The following is a 16,831-nucleotide window of genomic DNA, read 5'->3' on the forward strand; positions in this document are numbered from 1 at the left end:
ATAGTTTTAAAATCTTAATTGTGCCTACGCAATCCCTTATCATCCTCCTGCATGCAACCACCCCAATAATCAGAGTATGGTGAGATTAAGGAGTAATTTCTAGAATTGTGACGAAAATTCAGTGATCTTGTGAATATGAGTGGTCAAGAATCAGTTAAAACTTTTAAATCGATTAAAAAATCAAAAATAAAATAAATAGTTAATAAAAAATTATATTTGTTATGAGATATTGTTTGGTTTATAATTTTTATATTTAAAATTCAACTAAACTAAACTATAAATATACTAAATTTAATTCGCAAAAAAAACTAAATTTATAGTTACTTTTTATTTATTGTTATATAAATGCTAAATTATAATATATTTTATTAAATATATTTCAATTTTTAAAAATCAAATTATTTTTACTTGTGATTTGTAATTTAGGCTAAGTTGTGATTTTTTTTAAAAAAAATTAATACTTTTAACACAAGTTTCTTACACATTTTTAATGTATTTTTTGAACTCTAATTAATAAAATTTCAGTTATTTTCTATAAGGCTATAGTATTATTCCTTTAAAAAATAATCGATTCAATCTACACTACAAAGGATTTGATGTTATTATCAAATTGATTTCAATTAAACAACAAATTATTTTGTTATGTTTAAATAGGATGATTTTTTATCATATAATTAATCCAAATTAAACTATGAACATTCCAAGCTACTAGTGAAGAGCTACTTCAATTGTGACTCAAAAATGATAAACTTATGAAGAGAATATCGAAAATAAAAAATAAAACATAAGAAATTTAAGAAGTATGGTGCTCGTTTTTAATGGGGGGCCTCTTGATTTGATCTGCCAGGGAGGGAGACGACGCCATGCTTAGAACTTTTATTTTGTTAGGTGACAAAGGACGAAGAGGCCTCAATAATTGTCCTATCCATATTTTGTTCACATGCCTAGTATGGTGTAACTCAGTTGCTTATTTAAACAAAAATATTAAAATATGATTTCAAAATATTATTAAAATCTTTTGCTTAACTATCTTTTTAGGAAACTGATTAAATTATTAAAAATTATGTTCAAGTTATATTAAAAATAACAAACATATTTATTAATAATCTTCTAAGCTTTATTTCGTAATCAATGTATATTCTTAGAACTCATTTAATAGAATAAAATAAGATATAAAAAAAATAGAGACTTAAATAAGATCTTAATCTTCTAAAAATTTATATTTTTTTATTTGATCTCTTATTTTAAATTATTTTCAAACAAATTCTTCAACAATTATCGTTCATTCTCACCCATTATCTACTTATATGACATCTAAATTATCTCATATAATATGACATGAAATTTATATAAATGATATTTAGACTTTCATTTCCTTTATTAACTTACATAACAAAATAAGTTAATAAATTTACTAATAAAAATTAAATAAAAATAAAAAATAATTTTTAGGAGGGTAAATTAGAAAAAAATTAAATAAATAATCATAATTTTCTTAACTAAAAAATATAAATTAAATAAAAAATACGATACGATAATATTCATATTGTTATACAACATATTTTTTTGCCATGTGTTGTTTATACAACAGAAGACCTTGTTGCCCTGTCAACATGGACATGTCCAAGGCCCAAAATACAATGTATCACGGTGGGCTATAAGACAAGAAGTGAAGTGCATGCATCATCGTTAACTTCGAATTACAATAACCACATAACTGTTGTCTCTGAGGGGCCTTTGAAGTGTTATATGAGTGGGGGTGGGTTCTTTATTGGGTTCAAACATATTATACTGAGATTTGCTTTTGTGATCACTGATAAGGGTGCAAGGTTCATCGCAATAAGTATATCCAACGGTCCTTTTCTCCACAATAGCTTGGTTTTATATATGAATGAGACATTTTCTAGCAAAGTTGTTTTATTTTCTAGGATACAATTAATGTTTATATGTATCAGCTTTGTTATGGTTTAAGTTGAGGAAAATGAGAGTGATTGATGTTTATATTTAGGTGTGGGGGTCCTGCTATTTATAGCGGTGATTAAGCTGAGAGTGTTTTTGTGCATGCAATCATGCATGCATGCATGCAAGGTTCTCCACTTAGAGATAAAACGTGCAGCTGTGCTCTATTTTATACCATGTTTCTATACCTCTCTACTCAATGCACAGCTCAAGCATGCAATCACACATGACTACTCGTTACCATCCTTTGACCACGATAATGTTGAGGACACTGTAACCTACAGTGATTTTAATGAACAAATATTTGAATTTTCATTAATAGATCAGCTAATCAGTATTGTAAACCATGGGACTTTTCCTTTTTGAAAAAAAAAAGGCATTGAATGGCTTAGTTGATCACGTAAATTATCACCATAATATCTATTAATATAAAGTTAACAGTGATAATTATTTTATGTATAAAAATATATAAAGTATTTTCTTAATAAGGCCATCATATAAATTACTTATATTTAATTAAAGACCATTCGAGAAAGTTAGCACCCACAAGTCGCTGCCCCTTCCTTACAATGCTATCCTGTTACAAGCTGCAAGCTTTTGAAGATAAGTTGAACATGCATAATCTTGAATTACTACATCTAGGGTCACACATTTAAAATTCTATTTACAAGAATTTATAGAAAATTATGAAAATATTTTTAATTTTTAAATTTATTTTAATAATTTTTCCTATAATTTATTAAAAATTTATTTTACTTTATATTAATATATTTTATAGCTGAATTTATAATATAAACTATTTTTATACAATAATTTTTTAAATAGATATTTAATTAAATTATAATTCAACCACGTTATCTTTAATACTGTAAAAAAAGGTATAGTCCCTGCAATAATGAACCTCTCAACCGTTTGTTCGATATATCCAAGACTTCTTTTGGCACCATCTCATCTAGTAATTGGAATTAAATGCCCACCATCACTCAACTCCACAAAATGTTGTAGTAACGATAGTATTAATTCATTAGATGCATTGAAATTCCGTATATTAATATTATTTTATTAAAAATTATATAATATCATTGATTTTAATGTATTAACAACATTAAATATTACAGTTTTTATTAAAAATTTATTATGTATTAATTTTTTATCATATATTTTTGGCATATATTAAAAAATTATTGTATAAATATGTTGATATTTTTTCAAGTTACGAAGTAAACTTATTCTCTAATGTTAATCTCACTCTCTGGCCGACACCCCATCCCCAGCTCCATATAAGAAAATGGCTTCTTGAAACTATGAACCAGAATTGATAGAAGTAGAGATATATCCATCAAACATCGATACATACCTAATTACCCTTTCTTTATAAAAAATCTATCTTTCCCCCATAGCGGTAAGATGATTGAGGTTATAAATAGGTTAATATTGAGTCATTTATTTGCAATGAATGATAATCAATCACATAATCAGAAATTTCAAATTGATAAACTCCAATATTTATGCCCATTTGTTTGGGTTAAAAAAAGCCAAAATAATTCAAAACGTACCAATTAATATATAATTAGTCTAGCAAGTGAAGCAATAAATGAAGGATTAATAAACTATTCATAAAGCATGGAAACCAAACTTGTGAACAGGAATAAATATATCAAGCTGTCTAATACAAACTTATAGACTTAATTTTAAATTTTTTAAAAGACTTAATTAATTAAATAAGCTAAATTAAGTTTAACAAAAAAAGTTTATTAGACTCACTAGAATAGCTTATTTAAAATTCATAAAATTTATGATAATATATTAAATAATTTTATATAAAATATAATATTATATTATATTAAATAAATATTAATTTGTATTTATGCTGTCTGAATTATATTTATTATTAGTTTGTTTTATTTATCATCTTTTTGCGACTGTATTTATATTATATATAACCCCTTTTTTATTATTTTTTTAAGTTAACAAAAAATATTTTTTAAATTAAAAATAATAAAATATTTTTATTTAAAAATTTCAATACAAAGTAAATTATTAAAAATATTAATAAATCAAAGTAGAATGCAAATAAACTTAATAAAAAAACTTATGACAAATAATAAATTAAATTTAAACTTTAAAATTATTAAATAAGTCATACCTATTTAAACATAATTTAAACATAATTACATCCCTGATTATGAACTTATGGAATGATGCACCTTATGCCAAAAGATATTTATTTCATTAATATCGATGTAAATAGGAATGTTTATCGGTGCTTGCTAAGATCCTGTGAATTTGAAGAGGTTTTCATTAAATATTTGTCATGTACTATTGTATGTCAGCAATTTTTGTCTATTTTTAAATATAAGATTATGCAAAATATTTATGTATAAGGATTTGTTCTAATAATAGTTGTCTTCTTCTCGTATTTTTTTTCTTGTACCATATAGAATTCTCATGTTTTCAAATTATTATTTGTTTTATTAATGATTTATTATTAGTTTATTGTTGAAGATTGTCTTTTATTCCTTTTTCCTTAGCATCTATTGATGCCACCAGCTATATTTTGAAAGGTCCATGATTTTGGCTTCTTGCATTATGATCACAGTGCTATTCAATTTCTGAACTATGAGGAGATGCCACCACCACATGCATAGTGCTGAGGTTGATTGTGTTAAACTATAAATCAGAGGTATTGGTAATGATAGCCGTGAAAAGATGAATATTTTATAAATGCATTTAAGAAATACTTTCGATAAAGATATCTTTAATCTAAAAAAGCAGTTTAACAAATAAAAATGAATATAATATATATTTATTATTTTTTACTTATGGGCTATTATTTTTTTGTGCACATATTTTAAAAATGCACACAAAAACATATAAAAGTAGGAAAGAACATTGCTCAATAATAATAAAAGCATGGCAAACCTACCGTATGGCCTTACAATACTTATGGACCACTTCCTTAAACGCATCTGACATCAAAGGGATAGCTTTGATATCGAAGTCGGTGTAGCTAAACAAAATAGGTTTTATATTTGTTTGTGTCGATCTTTTGGATCATTTTTAAAATTAAAAATATCATCATAAAATCATTAAATTAGGTATTCTTCCTCTTTCAATTCATGTACTTTGAACGTTAAAATAAAGCATTAATTTCAAAAAAACAAAAATAGTAAAGTTACTTGAAATTAACGATGAAAATACCATATCAACTAAAAAAATCAATAAAGGTATTTCGTGTTTAATTTATATAATCCTAAATGTTATAACTTTTCAAAGAGCCAATAAAAATCTAACAGACTTATCCAAAATCAATATTAATCATTTTGGTGCAATATAAACCAATATAAAACTAGTCTTATAACATATGCAAAATGTCTAACGTGTAATAATTATAGTTGACTAAAATTTAATAGTAAAAACATGACAAACTCACAGCTGGAACCTTGTGGAACATTTTCATAAGCAACAAAATTTAAATATAATACTTTAAATACTGTTGGTGTTATTCTTCAACAAAATTAAAATTTTATTTTGATAATATGAATAATAAATTTATATTAAAAGTCGGTGTATTAGCATTAAAAGTTGACATACATTATTAAAATAAAACTCCAATTTTTATTGAAAAATAGCACTAATAATATTTATAATATTTTATTTTATTTTTTCTTTTACCCCATATATCCTTATTCAAAGCTGATGTATCTGATTTGTTAATTACTCGGTGCAATATTCTCGACTAAGCTAGTAAACATGACAGTTTTTTTTTTCTCTCTCTCTCTCTCTTGAGAATGTTAAATCCTAATTAATTTGAGTTTAACTTAATCTGTTTAGAAAGGTAATTTTTTCGACCACAAGTTTCTGATTCACATAACTCAAACTCGAAACTCAACTTAAAAAAAAAAAAATCAAAATCCTAGTGATTTGACTAGCAAAAATTACTTGAGACAACTTTAAATATATTTGAGAGCAAATATTTTTTAAAAAGAATATCATATATTCAGAAAAAACAAAACAAAATATCTCTTTGCATTTCTCTATATATAGTGACATTACCATACAACGACAAGCCAAGCCATCCACATCTAAATTCCTCTCACTTGGGGCATATCAAGGACAATGGCTATGTTTGGCTATGCAGTCATAATTGTAACATTCCTTAGCTTCCTAAACTTCTTCAAACGTAGATTCTATTGCAAATGTCCCCTCTTAACCGATTATCCTATCCTTGGCATGTTACCACCAGTCATCTTCAACTTGGGGCGGATCCATGATTTTTTCACTGATATTTTGAAACAAAATGGGGGCACTGGGGTGTTCACAGGACCATGGTTCACCAAAATGAACTATTTGGTCACGTGTGACTCTAACAACGTGCAACACATGTTGTGCAAGAGTTTTGACAACTATGTCAAGGGACCCGTGTTTCGTGAGATTTTTGAACCTTTCGGAGATGGGGTTGTCACTGCTGACTCAGAGACATGGAAATACATTAGAACTATGCTCCATTCTTTGATCAAACAAAGAAGGTTTGAAGCGTTTATTGATAAAACCATTCAAAAGAAGGTGCAAAAAAGCTTACTTCCAATATTGGATCGTGTACAACAACAAGGGACTGTGGTGGATCTTCAAGATGTTTTCAACAGGTTCACATTTGATAACATATGCTCTACTGTTGTAGGACATGATCCTAATTGTCTTTCCATTGATTTCCCTGAAGTTGCAATTGAGAAGGCTTTCAACGAATCTGAAGAGTCAATATTCTATAGACACACTGTGCCAAGCAGTGTTTGGAAGTTCCAAAAGTGGCTACAAATTGGTCAAGAGAAGAAGATGACAGAAGCAATCAAAACGTTTGATCAATTCATATACTCATGCATAGCATCCAAGAGAGAAGAGTTAAGCAAATGTAACAAAAGTGAGATGGCTGAAGCTCCCTTTGACTTGCTAACAGCTTTGATAAGTGAAGAGAGAGGACAAATGCATGATGCCAAGTTTCTAAGGGATGTTGCATTTAACTTTTTTGTAGGGGGAAGAGAAACCATAACTTCAGCTCTTACATGGTTTTTTTGGCTTGTTACTACACACCCTTTAGTGGAAGCCAAAATTCTTGAGGAGATCAAAGAAAAATGTGGGGCTAATGAGGGTCTTTTAGGCATGGAGGAGGTGAAAAAGCTTGTTTATCTCCATGGTTCTCTATGTGAATCTCTAAGACTTTTCCCTCCTATACCTATTGAGCGCAAGCAAGCAATTAAAGGTGACATACTTCCTAGCGGTCATCGTATTAATGCTAATACAATGATATTATTTTCTTTGTATGCAATGGGAAGGTTTGAACAAATATGGGGAAAAGATTGCTTGGAGTTCAAGCCAGAGAGATGGATATCTGAGAGAGGAGAGCTTGTTTTTGAACCATCTTACAAATTCATTGCTTTTAATGCGGGACCAAGGACTTGTTTGGGAAAAGATTTATCATTTGTACAAATGAAGATTGTGGCAGCAACTATTCTGCGCAAATATCGTGTCCAAGTGGTGGAAGGTCATCTTGCTACCCCGAGCCATTCAATTGTTCTTCTTATGAAGAATGGTTTTAAGGTTAGCATCGCAAAAAGAGAAATTTGATGGAAGAATATAGATTTGATGTGTACAAGTAATTGTGTGCATGTGTACGTGTTTATCAGCAGTGAATTTATTATAGTATAATAAGATATGCGGTTGTTGAGCTGGGAAAATATCTATGGAAATTACCCTTTTTAGTGAATTCGTGGATCAAAACTTTACTGTCAAATCCTTTATTAGAATAATTGAATATATTTCTTATTTTTATTGACTTGTCTCCATTATTTTATTTCAGTTAATTAGTATTGCTGAGTTTATTAACTATAAATTCTAGAATTTGTAGGCTTTTTAATTCTCGTATAAATGAGAGTTACGCATGTTTTAGTGCAGAACAAAATATATGTGCCTTTTTTAGAATAAAAAAAATCAAACATTTGCTTAGAATATTTTAAAAAAATTGAAGTGCCTTACCACAACGCAATTAAAGACTATCCACCTAAAAGAAAGTGCCCATTCAATTACTGCCCATCTCCTGCAAAATTTATTCTGAGTGGGAAATTTTGAAGATAAATTGTAGATACTGATAAGTAGAATTTGCATCATCTCAGCAAGTTGTTTTACTTATAATACTAGATAAATATCCATGATTTACAAGATAAATTAAGTGGTTGAATTCGCTAAATTGGGAATATTTAAGTGAAAATACCACCATCTTTTTACCGTAAATTTAAGTAACCACAGCAACAAAATTTCTGATTTAGAGTATATTTTCGGCACTACAGTCCCATTTCTGACTCACCATTGCCACCAATTTTGAGTTAACCATCATATATATAATGAAAGAAAAGATCAAACCTTCAAAATTTATGCTAAAAACATACTTTTTTTTATCATAAATTAAAAGTATCTCTCACTTAATTAGCACTCACCAATATCATCTCAAGATACACCTGTGAACGTGACATTATGAACCAACCAAAACTCGAATTTTAAATAATATTAGCTTAACTTCTTCCTCTGCTTCTCTTCCTCGATTATTTTTCTTTCTCACAGGCTTAGGCATGATGATATGGAATCTAATGGGCTAAACAATAATCTTTTGGGCCTGAAGGATGTGAAACTAGAGGGTAATGGGATAAAAAGATGGCAAGAGTCTAATATTTAGAGCTTATGTATCTGTAGGAAGCTCAATTCCTATTCAATCAAGCTGCACAACTTCCTTTCGTACAAAGTCTTGAATTTGCATGCACACCATGCTAAAGTCATTTTGAATTAAGAGATGAAATTTTGATAAAAAGAACTACATCATGTGATTAATCTTTCTATAGCCACTAAAACCACTTAATTTGAGTTAGTAAGTTCATGTTATGAAGATTTTCAGGTTTCTACATAAAAATAGAAAACTATATTGACTTAGGCTACTTCATTTTGAAATAGGGAATGACTCTTAAATCTTCTAAGTGCACGAATTCTCCACAGTAAATTAGAAATATTAATCTTTCTAATTCATCATGGTTCGAGTCAATGACTTCGTATGATAAATAATTCATAGTTTATCATACTTGTTTAAAATTATATTATTTTGGTAATAATCCTCAAATATAATAAAACTGTTTAAGAATAAGACATATGTGAAGTTTTTATATTAATTTTTCTTGTTCAGTAATCAGTATCATTATTTTAAATGAACTATATAATTTTAGTTGTTTTTCTTTAATTAATTAGTACTATGTTTGTAATTATACTTCATTATTTGAAGGGTCTAGTTAATAAGTGTCTTAAAGACATTAGTTAAAGAATTTAAAGTAAACATTTTTCATTAAAAATCACATTGAAATGAAATCAAGAGAGGTGCATTGATAATATTCTTTAATAATTTTTTTACTTGTAATTCCTTAATCAATGTTATAATAATACTAGTTAGCATTATCTTATTTGAGTATTAAAAAATTATATATACAATTATTTTCATCTCTTATTTTATTCATATTTTCAATATATATACATCTCTCTTTTTTTGTCCAATAATATATATATATATATATATATACATCTTAAAAATACATCGCAAAACTAAAAGGAGCAACTTTTGTGGTCCCAATTTCATTGTTCACAAATTTGTTTCTAAAAAAGGAAAAACTTTTAGTTGAATAGTTTTTGGTTCTCTTTTTCAAGTAAATGTGCAAGTTGTTTTTTGAAATGTAGGTAAAATGAAGTCATAACAATCTTTCATGACCAGTTTCTCTTTTCTTTTCTTAAAGGTCATCAATTTAATGACTAAATAATTTGTAATTTTGTATACAGTAGGTAAGTGTTACTATTACTAGGATCTTCGCATGAAAAAGTCTAAATAGCACTGAGATTAATTATTACAGGTTGAAAACTACGAATGACAACTCTGAATTAATCACTTAAACATTAGTAATCAAATCTTTACTCCTGCAAAACGAGCATGATGACCTTCACTCTTTCTACGGTCAAATCAATTATTCATATATGCTAATCAAAACTCGGTAGTGCCAATTAAAGTCAAATACAAAGCTTTTTATAATTGACTTTCTTGATTTAAAAATATATATTATTAATCATTTAAGTAGAATATGTTGTTTTATATTTAGTTCATTTTTTTCCATTTCATTTGTTTTTATTTCACTTCAATATCCAAAGGGTCGCTATGGCAGAAATTCTCTTTCTGTATTACTACTCAAAGTTGCATGTTAAGGGTCGGCAAAACGTGCTACTTAGTACGTATACGGACACAGATTGGGTTTTATTAGGTTAAATTAAAAAATAAACTTTTTATTTAGATTTTAAAATAGAGACTTAAGCATGACTTAAATCTATATTTTGCATTTAAATAAATTGATTTAATTCGAATCTGATTCAGAAAACTCTGGATGGGTCAAACAAACAAAAATTAATTTGAACCCAAAATTACAATGTAATTTTTTTAATTGAAATAGTAAGTTATATTATTTTATACAAGTTGTAGTTTTTTTAATTTATATTTAGGACATAATGAATTTTTATCAGAAATTACAGAATATTACAAAAATCATTGTATTGATAGTGTTAAATAATAATTTTTAATAAAATTACTATTTATTTATTTCTTATTTGTGTCATAAGGCACATATAAAAAACAAGTATATTGACTTTGTATTAAAACTAAATAACTATAAAAATACAATTCAAAAAATTTACTTTCATGTATTTTATATATATATATATATATATATATATATATATATTATTTTTTATGTGTATAAATGATGTATCAATAGTTAATTTTAAATTAATCTAAACTTTTACCTACATGATTTAGGATAAAAAATTAATCTAATTTTTTGTTTTAAGATAAAATTATCTAATAAATAATTATTAAATGATGTAATTAAGAGTGTGTTTAAGGGCCAGAAAGAAAGGATTATGTTTCTCTCGTATTTGGTGGCATTTAAATCCCATGCAATGCTTTGGATATTCAGTAATTGATAGTACCAATCTCTGGAGCTGTTTTGTGTTAATAATGCAGATGTTGGTGACATTTATAGTGCATAGGAACTCTGAAAGAGCATTATTTATTGGCCTTTGAGGAAAAATAGTTGGCTTGAACTTTGGTTTGAATGTGTTGTGTGTTGGAGCTTAATTGGGTCTATATGGTACCCACATTCATTTTACTAGTTTTGGGCTTCACTATTTCTTGTACACATTCTCGTTATTTTCTTTAATTAATTTAATTGGCTTTTCAAAAGTAAAAAATTATTACTTAATAATAACTTATCTCTTTTTTTAAACTTAATTACTTAACCTGTTAAACACGTACATGTGTTTTCTACAATTTTTGTTTTACCCTTTTTCATACTGTATAGTGCCGCTTTTTTTATATATACACAACATTTTAGTCATGAAAAATAAATTTTAGTTAAGTTATTTTTCAATATTTATTTTTATGAAATTATATTCCTCATTAACAATTAATTAACTGCATACGTATATACGAGCATGTGTGTGTAATTAAGTTGTATATTGCACAATAACTAGACCTTTTGTTATCCTCAACTTCAATGTTTTTCATTTTTATTTTTAATTTTAATATAAGTCAAGCATGCCGTCTATGACTAAGCTATGCTTCCAAGTCCACTAAAAATTCTTTTTACATTCTACATAGAAGCATTTGTTTATGTAAGGTCAATTTTCAGGTAAACAATATTAAATAAATTTTGTAATCTAAACTTTTAATTTGTGCCGAAATATAAAGTTCATTTACTATATATATATATTGATTCTTTTAACTTTTATTTGTGTCCATTCATGGTTCATCCCTTCTAGAAAGCATTAACACGGTCCATAAAAGTACAATTCAAATGATGTTGACTCTATTGTTCTAACCCAATTTTTTTTTTTTCCAATAAACATCGCTATATATTAGCACATGGAAGAAGAAAAATTAAATTAGTCATTACCAAAAAGGATTGATCTAAATTATAATGAATGAAGATTATCAGTATGTTTGAATTAGATAGTAATCAACATTACGGGGCATTTCTCCAACCAAACTTCATGTTTTTCTAGAAAAGTAAGTTCATCAGAAAATCAAATCTATATCTTGAAAAATTGGACATATAAAGTAGATGAATATCAGAGTAAAGAGCTAATAAAATCTTCTTCTTTTTTTCATGTCCTATACTGAAATTACGGCATAGTTGATATGACTGTACCAAATTATTACAAATCACTACTAAACATATCTTAACAGTGAATCTTTTATGTAGTTGGTTTAAACTTTAATTATTCCAAACAGTGATTATTTTTCAAAAGTGATGATGTGACCTTAAAATTTTTTTCCTTCTTAAACAAGATGAGATTGTAGCATAACATCCTAGTCCACGGCATGATAGCAGCAAGAAGAATGAAAAGTCCAAGGTGCCAACCACACTCACTCTCTCTCGGTCTCCTTTCCCTCTCATTCTGTCATCACCATTTTCCACCCAAAACCTTAATACAACAAGAGATTCATAAAACTCTTTCTTGCAGAGCAGAAAGAGTAAACTTACAGACAGCATAATAAGCATGGATTGCAAACATGGTTCTCATGATAACAACAATCCATCATATGTTGTTACCTTAACAATCACCACCCTCTTGTTTTTCTTCCACTCAGCACTATCTGATCCAAGAATCACAGAAGTGGGGCGCTACTGTGGCACACACAAAGCACCATCAAATGAAAACTACCTCCCAAGTTTCACTAAAGAAATGGAAAGGCTTTCAGAAGTTGTCACTAACCACAAGTGGGGCACTCACTTTGAGAACATGTCAACTATTCCCATATATGGTTTGGCACAATGCTTTCAAGACCTTTCACACATTGATTGCCTTCTTTGCTTTGCTGCCTTACGCACAAAGCTCCCTCGATGCATCCCTTCAGTGGCTGCACGCATTTACCTTGATGGTTGTTTCCTTCGCTATGACAACTACAGTTTCTACTCAGAAGACACTGACCCTTTAAGGGACACTGTGAACTGCACCTCCCAGTATGGTTCTGTGGTTAGTGAAGCTGAAAGGTTGAAGCTTGTTGAGAGTGTTGGCAAGGTGGTTGACAATGTGGTGAGGGTGGCAGTGACTGAGGGAGGAGGATTTGCTGTTGGAGAAGGTGAGGGTGCTTATGCCTTGGCAGAGTGTTGGAAAACTGTTGGGAAAAAAGGGTGTAGAGAATGCTTAAAGAAAGCTGGAAATGAGGTCAGAGGGTGCTTGCCAAAGAAGGAAGGGAGGGCCTTGAATTCTGGGTGTTATTTGAGATATTCCACTGTTAAGTTCTACAATCAAGGAGGTGAAGCAGGTGAAGGAGATGGTAAGAGTGTTACTCCCTCTAGTTTGAAATTTTTTTACTTGTCTTCCTGGCTGAAAACTGAAGTCTAAATGGGAGTTTTCATTATTTTTTTCAACTATACACTTTCAAATTCCTTTTGCTGTTTATAGAATGTATGATAAATGGAGATGAAAAGAAGATAGAGATGAATTTATTATTCTATCGTTGTGATTAAAATTATTTTCAACTTTCCTACACTGCTAAAACTCTTAGGAGGTTAGTTGGTGGCTAAACTTTTTCTTGATTAGATTCCTAGATTTTAGTTCATGGGTGGTGCTGTGTGAGAAATAAATTGTTCTTTTTCATTTCTGTCATTTTCTCATCAACCAAGCAGATTCATGTTAGTCATAATGTATATGTTAATGTACTTACCTATGTTTTCATTTTTCAGTGTCTTCAAGGAAACAAACCATCATAGCAGCGGTGTTAGTTTTGACTGCAGTTGTTGTGCTCTCTCTTGCTGCCTCTTATGTAGCCTTCACAAAATTATCAAACAGGAGAAAAAGTAATATTCTGAAAAATATTATTGTCAATTTGTCATGCCAATAAGATATATTTTCAAATTATTATTAGTTAATTTGTTCTGATGTATTTCTTTTTCTCCTGAGTCACTCAGAAAACAATTTTGTTCAGATTCCCACATCCTTAAAGAATTCTAGCTTGTATTACAAATATGAAACTCTTGAGAAGGCCACGGATTATTTCAGCACTTCAAGAAAAATAGGCCAAGGAGGAGCTGGTTCTGTATTCAAGGGGACTCTCCCAAATGGGAAAGATGTTGCTGTAAAGAGATTGGTTTTCAATAATAGGGAATTGGTGGATGAATTCTTCAATGAAGTGAATTTGATTAGTAGAATAGAACACAAGAACCTTGTCAAACTATTCGGTTGTAGTATTGAAGGCCCTGAGAGCCTCATTGTGTATGAGTACTTACCTAACAAGAGCTTAGATCAATTCATTTTTGGTAAGTTCCCCTTCTCTCATAGTAACTCCAAATGAAAAGATTGTACTATTTTTCCAGCTAATTTCTTAATTTCATAAAATCAACGAGCCAATATGTAAACTATGGATGAAGGGTACAAGACAGGTCAAATGCTTATATGTAGTTTATAGGAAGTGACACATTAATCTGCTTTGCAGAGAAGAACAAAACAAAGATTCTAAAATGGGAGCAGCGGTTTGACATAATTCTTGGAACTGCAGAAGGACTTGCATATCTTCATGAAGGTTCTGAAGTAAGAATCATCCATAGAGACATCAAAAGCAGCAATGTTCTTCTGGATGCGAACCTCATCCCTAAAATTGCAGATTTTGGCCTTGCCCGGTGTTTTGATGCTGATAAAACGCATCTAAGCACTGGAATTGCTGGAACACTGTAAGTCATTGATTTTAGCACATGATATCAATAAAAAGAAAGTGGCAGTGTTAGGTGAAAAAATCGAAGTTTTGATTCATTTCTCCAAGTCCATAGCATTAAGTTTAACAACCCCCCCCCCCCCGGTGGGTATAAAGAAACCATCCAAGACATAACCTTGAGCTGGTAATTAAAATTTGTCTAGTTTTTGTTTATTTCTTTAACAAGTTTCATGGTTTTAAATGACACTAGCTTTTTCATTTCTTGGAGCAGAGGTTACATGGCTCCTGAGTATCTTATTCGAGGACAACTCACAGATAAAGCTGATGTTTTTAGTTTTGGAGTACTTGTTCTGGAGATTGTAAGTGGCATGAAGAATAATGTCTTCCGTGAGGATTCTGGTTCCCTTTTGAATACGGTAAGACTAGTGCCTAATTGGCATGAAACTTAGGATAAGCCTCATTCATGTTCTTTAAAGCTAATGGATTCATATTTATGATTACCAATGTAGAATATTGTCCTTTTGGCATCAGGTATGGAGACTTTACCAATCAAACAGATTGGCTGAAGCTGTTGATCCTTGCTTGGGACATGATGTTCCTGCAGAAGAAGCATCAAGGGTGTTTCAAATTGGATTACTGTGCACACAAGCTTCTGCTTCACTGAGGCCATCCATGGCTCAAGTTGTTTGCATGTTAAGTAATTCAAATTTGAATGTCCCTATACCAAAACAGCCTCCATTTTTGAACTCTGGATTGGTAGATCAAACAGCTTCATTAGGTTTTAGCACAAACAGTACTTCATCAAATGCATTTAAGAAGATTGGCATGTCCTACAGCTCCTCAGAGTCTAGTACACGCAGCTTAGTTAGGCAATCAAGAAGTGACGAAACAATTGAGGAAGCTTGATTCCCAATAATTCCAAGGTTTTGAGAGCCCCACACACACAAAAAAATGATAGGGTAAACAAGTAAAATTAATGACAGAGAGGCTGCACATTAAGTATATAGTTTAACTAGTTTTATATTTATATTCGGCATGTAAAAGCTTGTTAGAATTCAGATTCAAAACTAGAAGTTAATGCTTAATTACTGGTCCTATATCCTTATCCATGCATCATGACTAGTATTATAAATATTAAAGACGAGTTTTACTTCCCAAATTTACTAATTATATTAAAGATGACATAGTTATATTAATAAAAGGAAATGTTATGATTAATAACATTATTGTACTAGAAACATGTCGTGCATGCAACATTTTGATTCCCTCCAAGCCCCACTTGTCTCTAATAATAAATGTGGGTTGGATACCATTATTATTCTGGTATTGAAGTGAAACAGGATATGGCTGCAGTATCTGATTTTCAAAATGACAATGATGTCGAGCAACTCGATTTGAACAACTGCTAATTCTCATTTCTGATGCAGCAGCTTGTGCGTTACTTGTTGATAGTATAAGTCAAATGTGTAGTTTGGCATGTAAGGCTTGGTTCTGCTCACTTATTATGAGTTATGACAATTTGACATAAGCACGGTCTAACCACCTTGACGGAACAGCAGGTCGAAATTGGTCAAAGTGAATTAGTTCGAGTTGCTTAAAACAATTCAAAATTAAAATCAAACCAAACACAAAAAATCTTAATTAATTTGGACCAATATTTCATCAGACACGTAAAAGGTTTGGGAGGAAAAAACCAGAAGTTGTACTTGCTTATAGGGCCAATGCTATTCTGTATCCTTCAAAAACCAACCAACACACCCACAACAAAACACTACTCTTAACCTTTAGACCATTTTTGCACTCGAGTGGTCAAGTGTAGGTACGTTTTCATTTTCTAAAATGCTAGTTTGGTCGATCACTGTGACTAATACTTGCATTTTTAATTCAACTTATTTTGAAGAAATACTAATTTACTTTTGTCAATTTCAGAAGAAATCATTATTTCTTCAAAAGTAATCTCAACAAGCATGTGCGTCGTCTTTCTAAAAAAACTTATACTAATAATGTCTTCAGAGGGTTTTGTTATTAAAGAATAAATATTACTACTAAATTAAATATTTTGTACCCCATAAACTTAATTTTTTATTT

General features: G+C 29.6%; 2 protein-coding genes across 2 annotated transcripts; both read left to right on the forward strand.

Moving 5' to 3' along the window:
- Positions 1-6,078: 6,078 nt before the first annotated feature.
- Positions 6,079-7,581, forward strand: LOC113867565 (alkane hydroxylase MAH1-like). Its single transcript, XM_027502957.1, has one exon. The coding sequence runs from the start codon at positions 6,079-6,081 to the stop codon at positions 7,579-7,581; it is 1,503 nt and encodes a 500-aa protein (XP_027358758.1).
- A 5,193-nt stretch (positions 7,582-12,774) lies between these two features.
- On the forward strand, positions 12,775-15,649 carry LOC113867566 (cysteine-rich receptor-like protein kinase 42). Its single transcript, XM_027502958.1, has 6 exons — positions 12,775-13,369; positions 13,779-13,892; positions 14,004-14,351; positions 14,528-14,762; positions 15,015-15,159; positions 15,275-15,649. The coding sequence occupies exons 1-6, from the start codon at positions 12,775-12,777 to the stop codon at positions 15,647-15,649; spliced, it is 1,812 nt and encodes a 603-aa protein (XP_027358759.1).
- The last annotated feature ends 1,182 nt before the right edge of the window (positions 15,650-16,831 follow it).

This window comes from Abrus precatorius, unplaced genomic scaffold (assembly GCF_003935025.1).
Source record: "Abrus precatorius isolate BTA unplaced genomic scaffold, Abrus_2018 Scaffold5, whole genome shotgun sequence".
Classification (NCBI taxonomy): Eukaryota; Viridiplantae; Streptophyta; class Magnoliopsida; order Fabales; family Fabaceae; genus Abrus; species Abrus precatorius.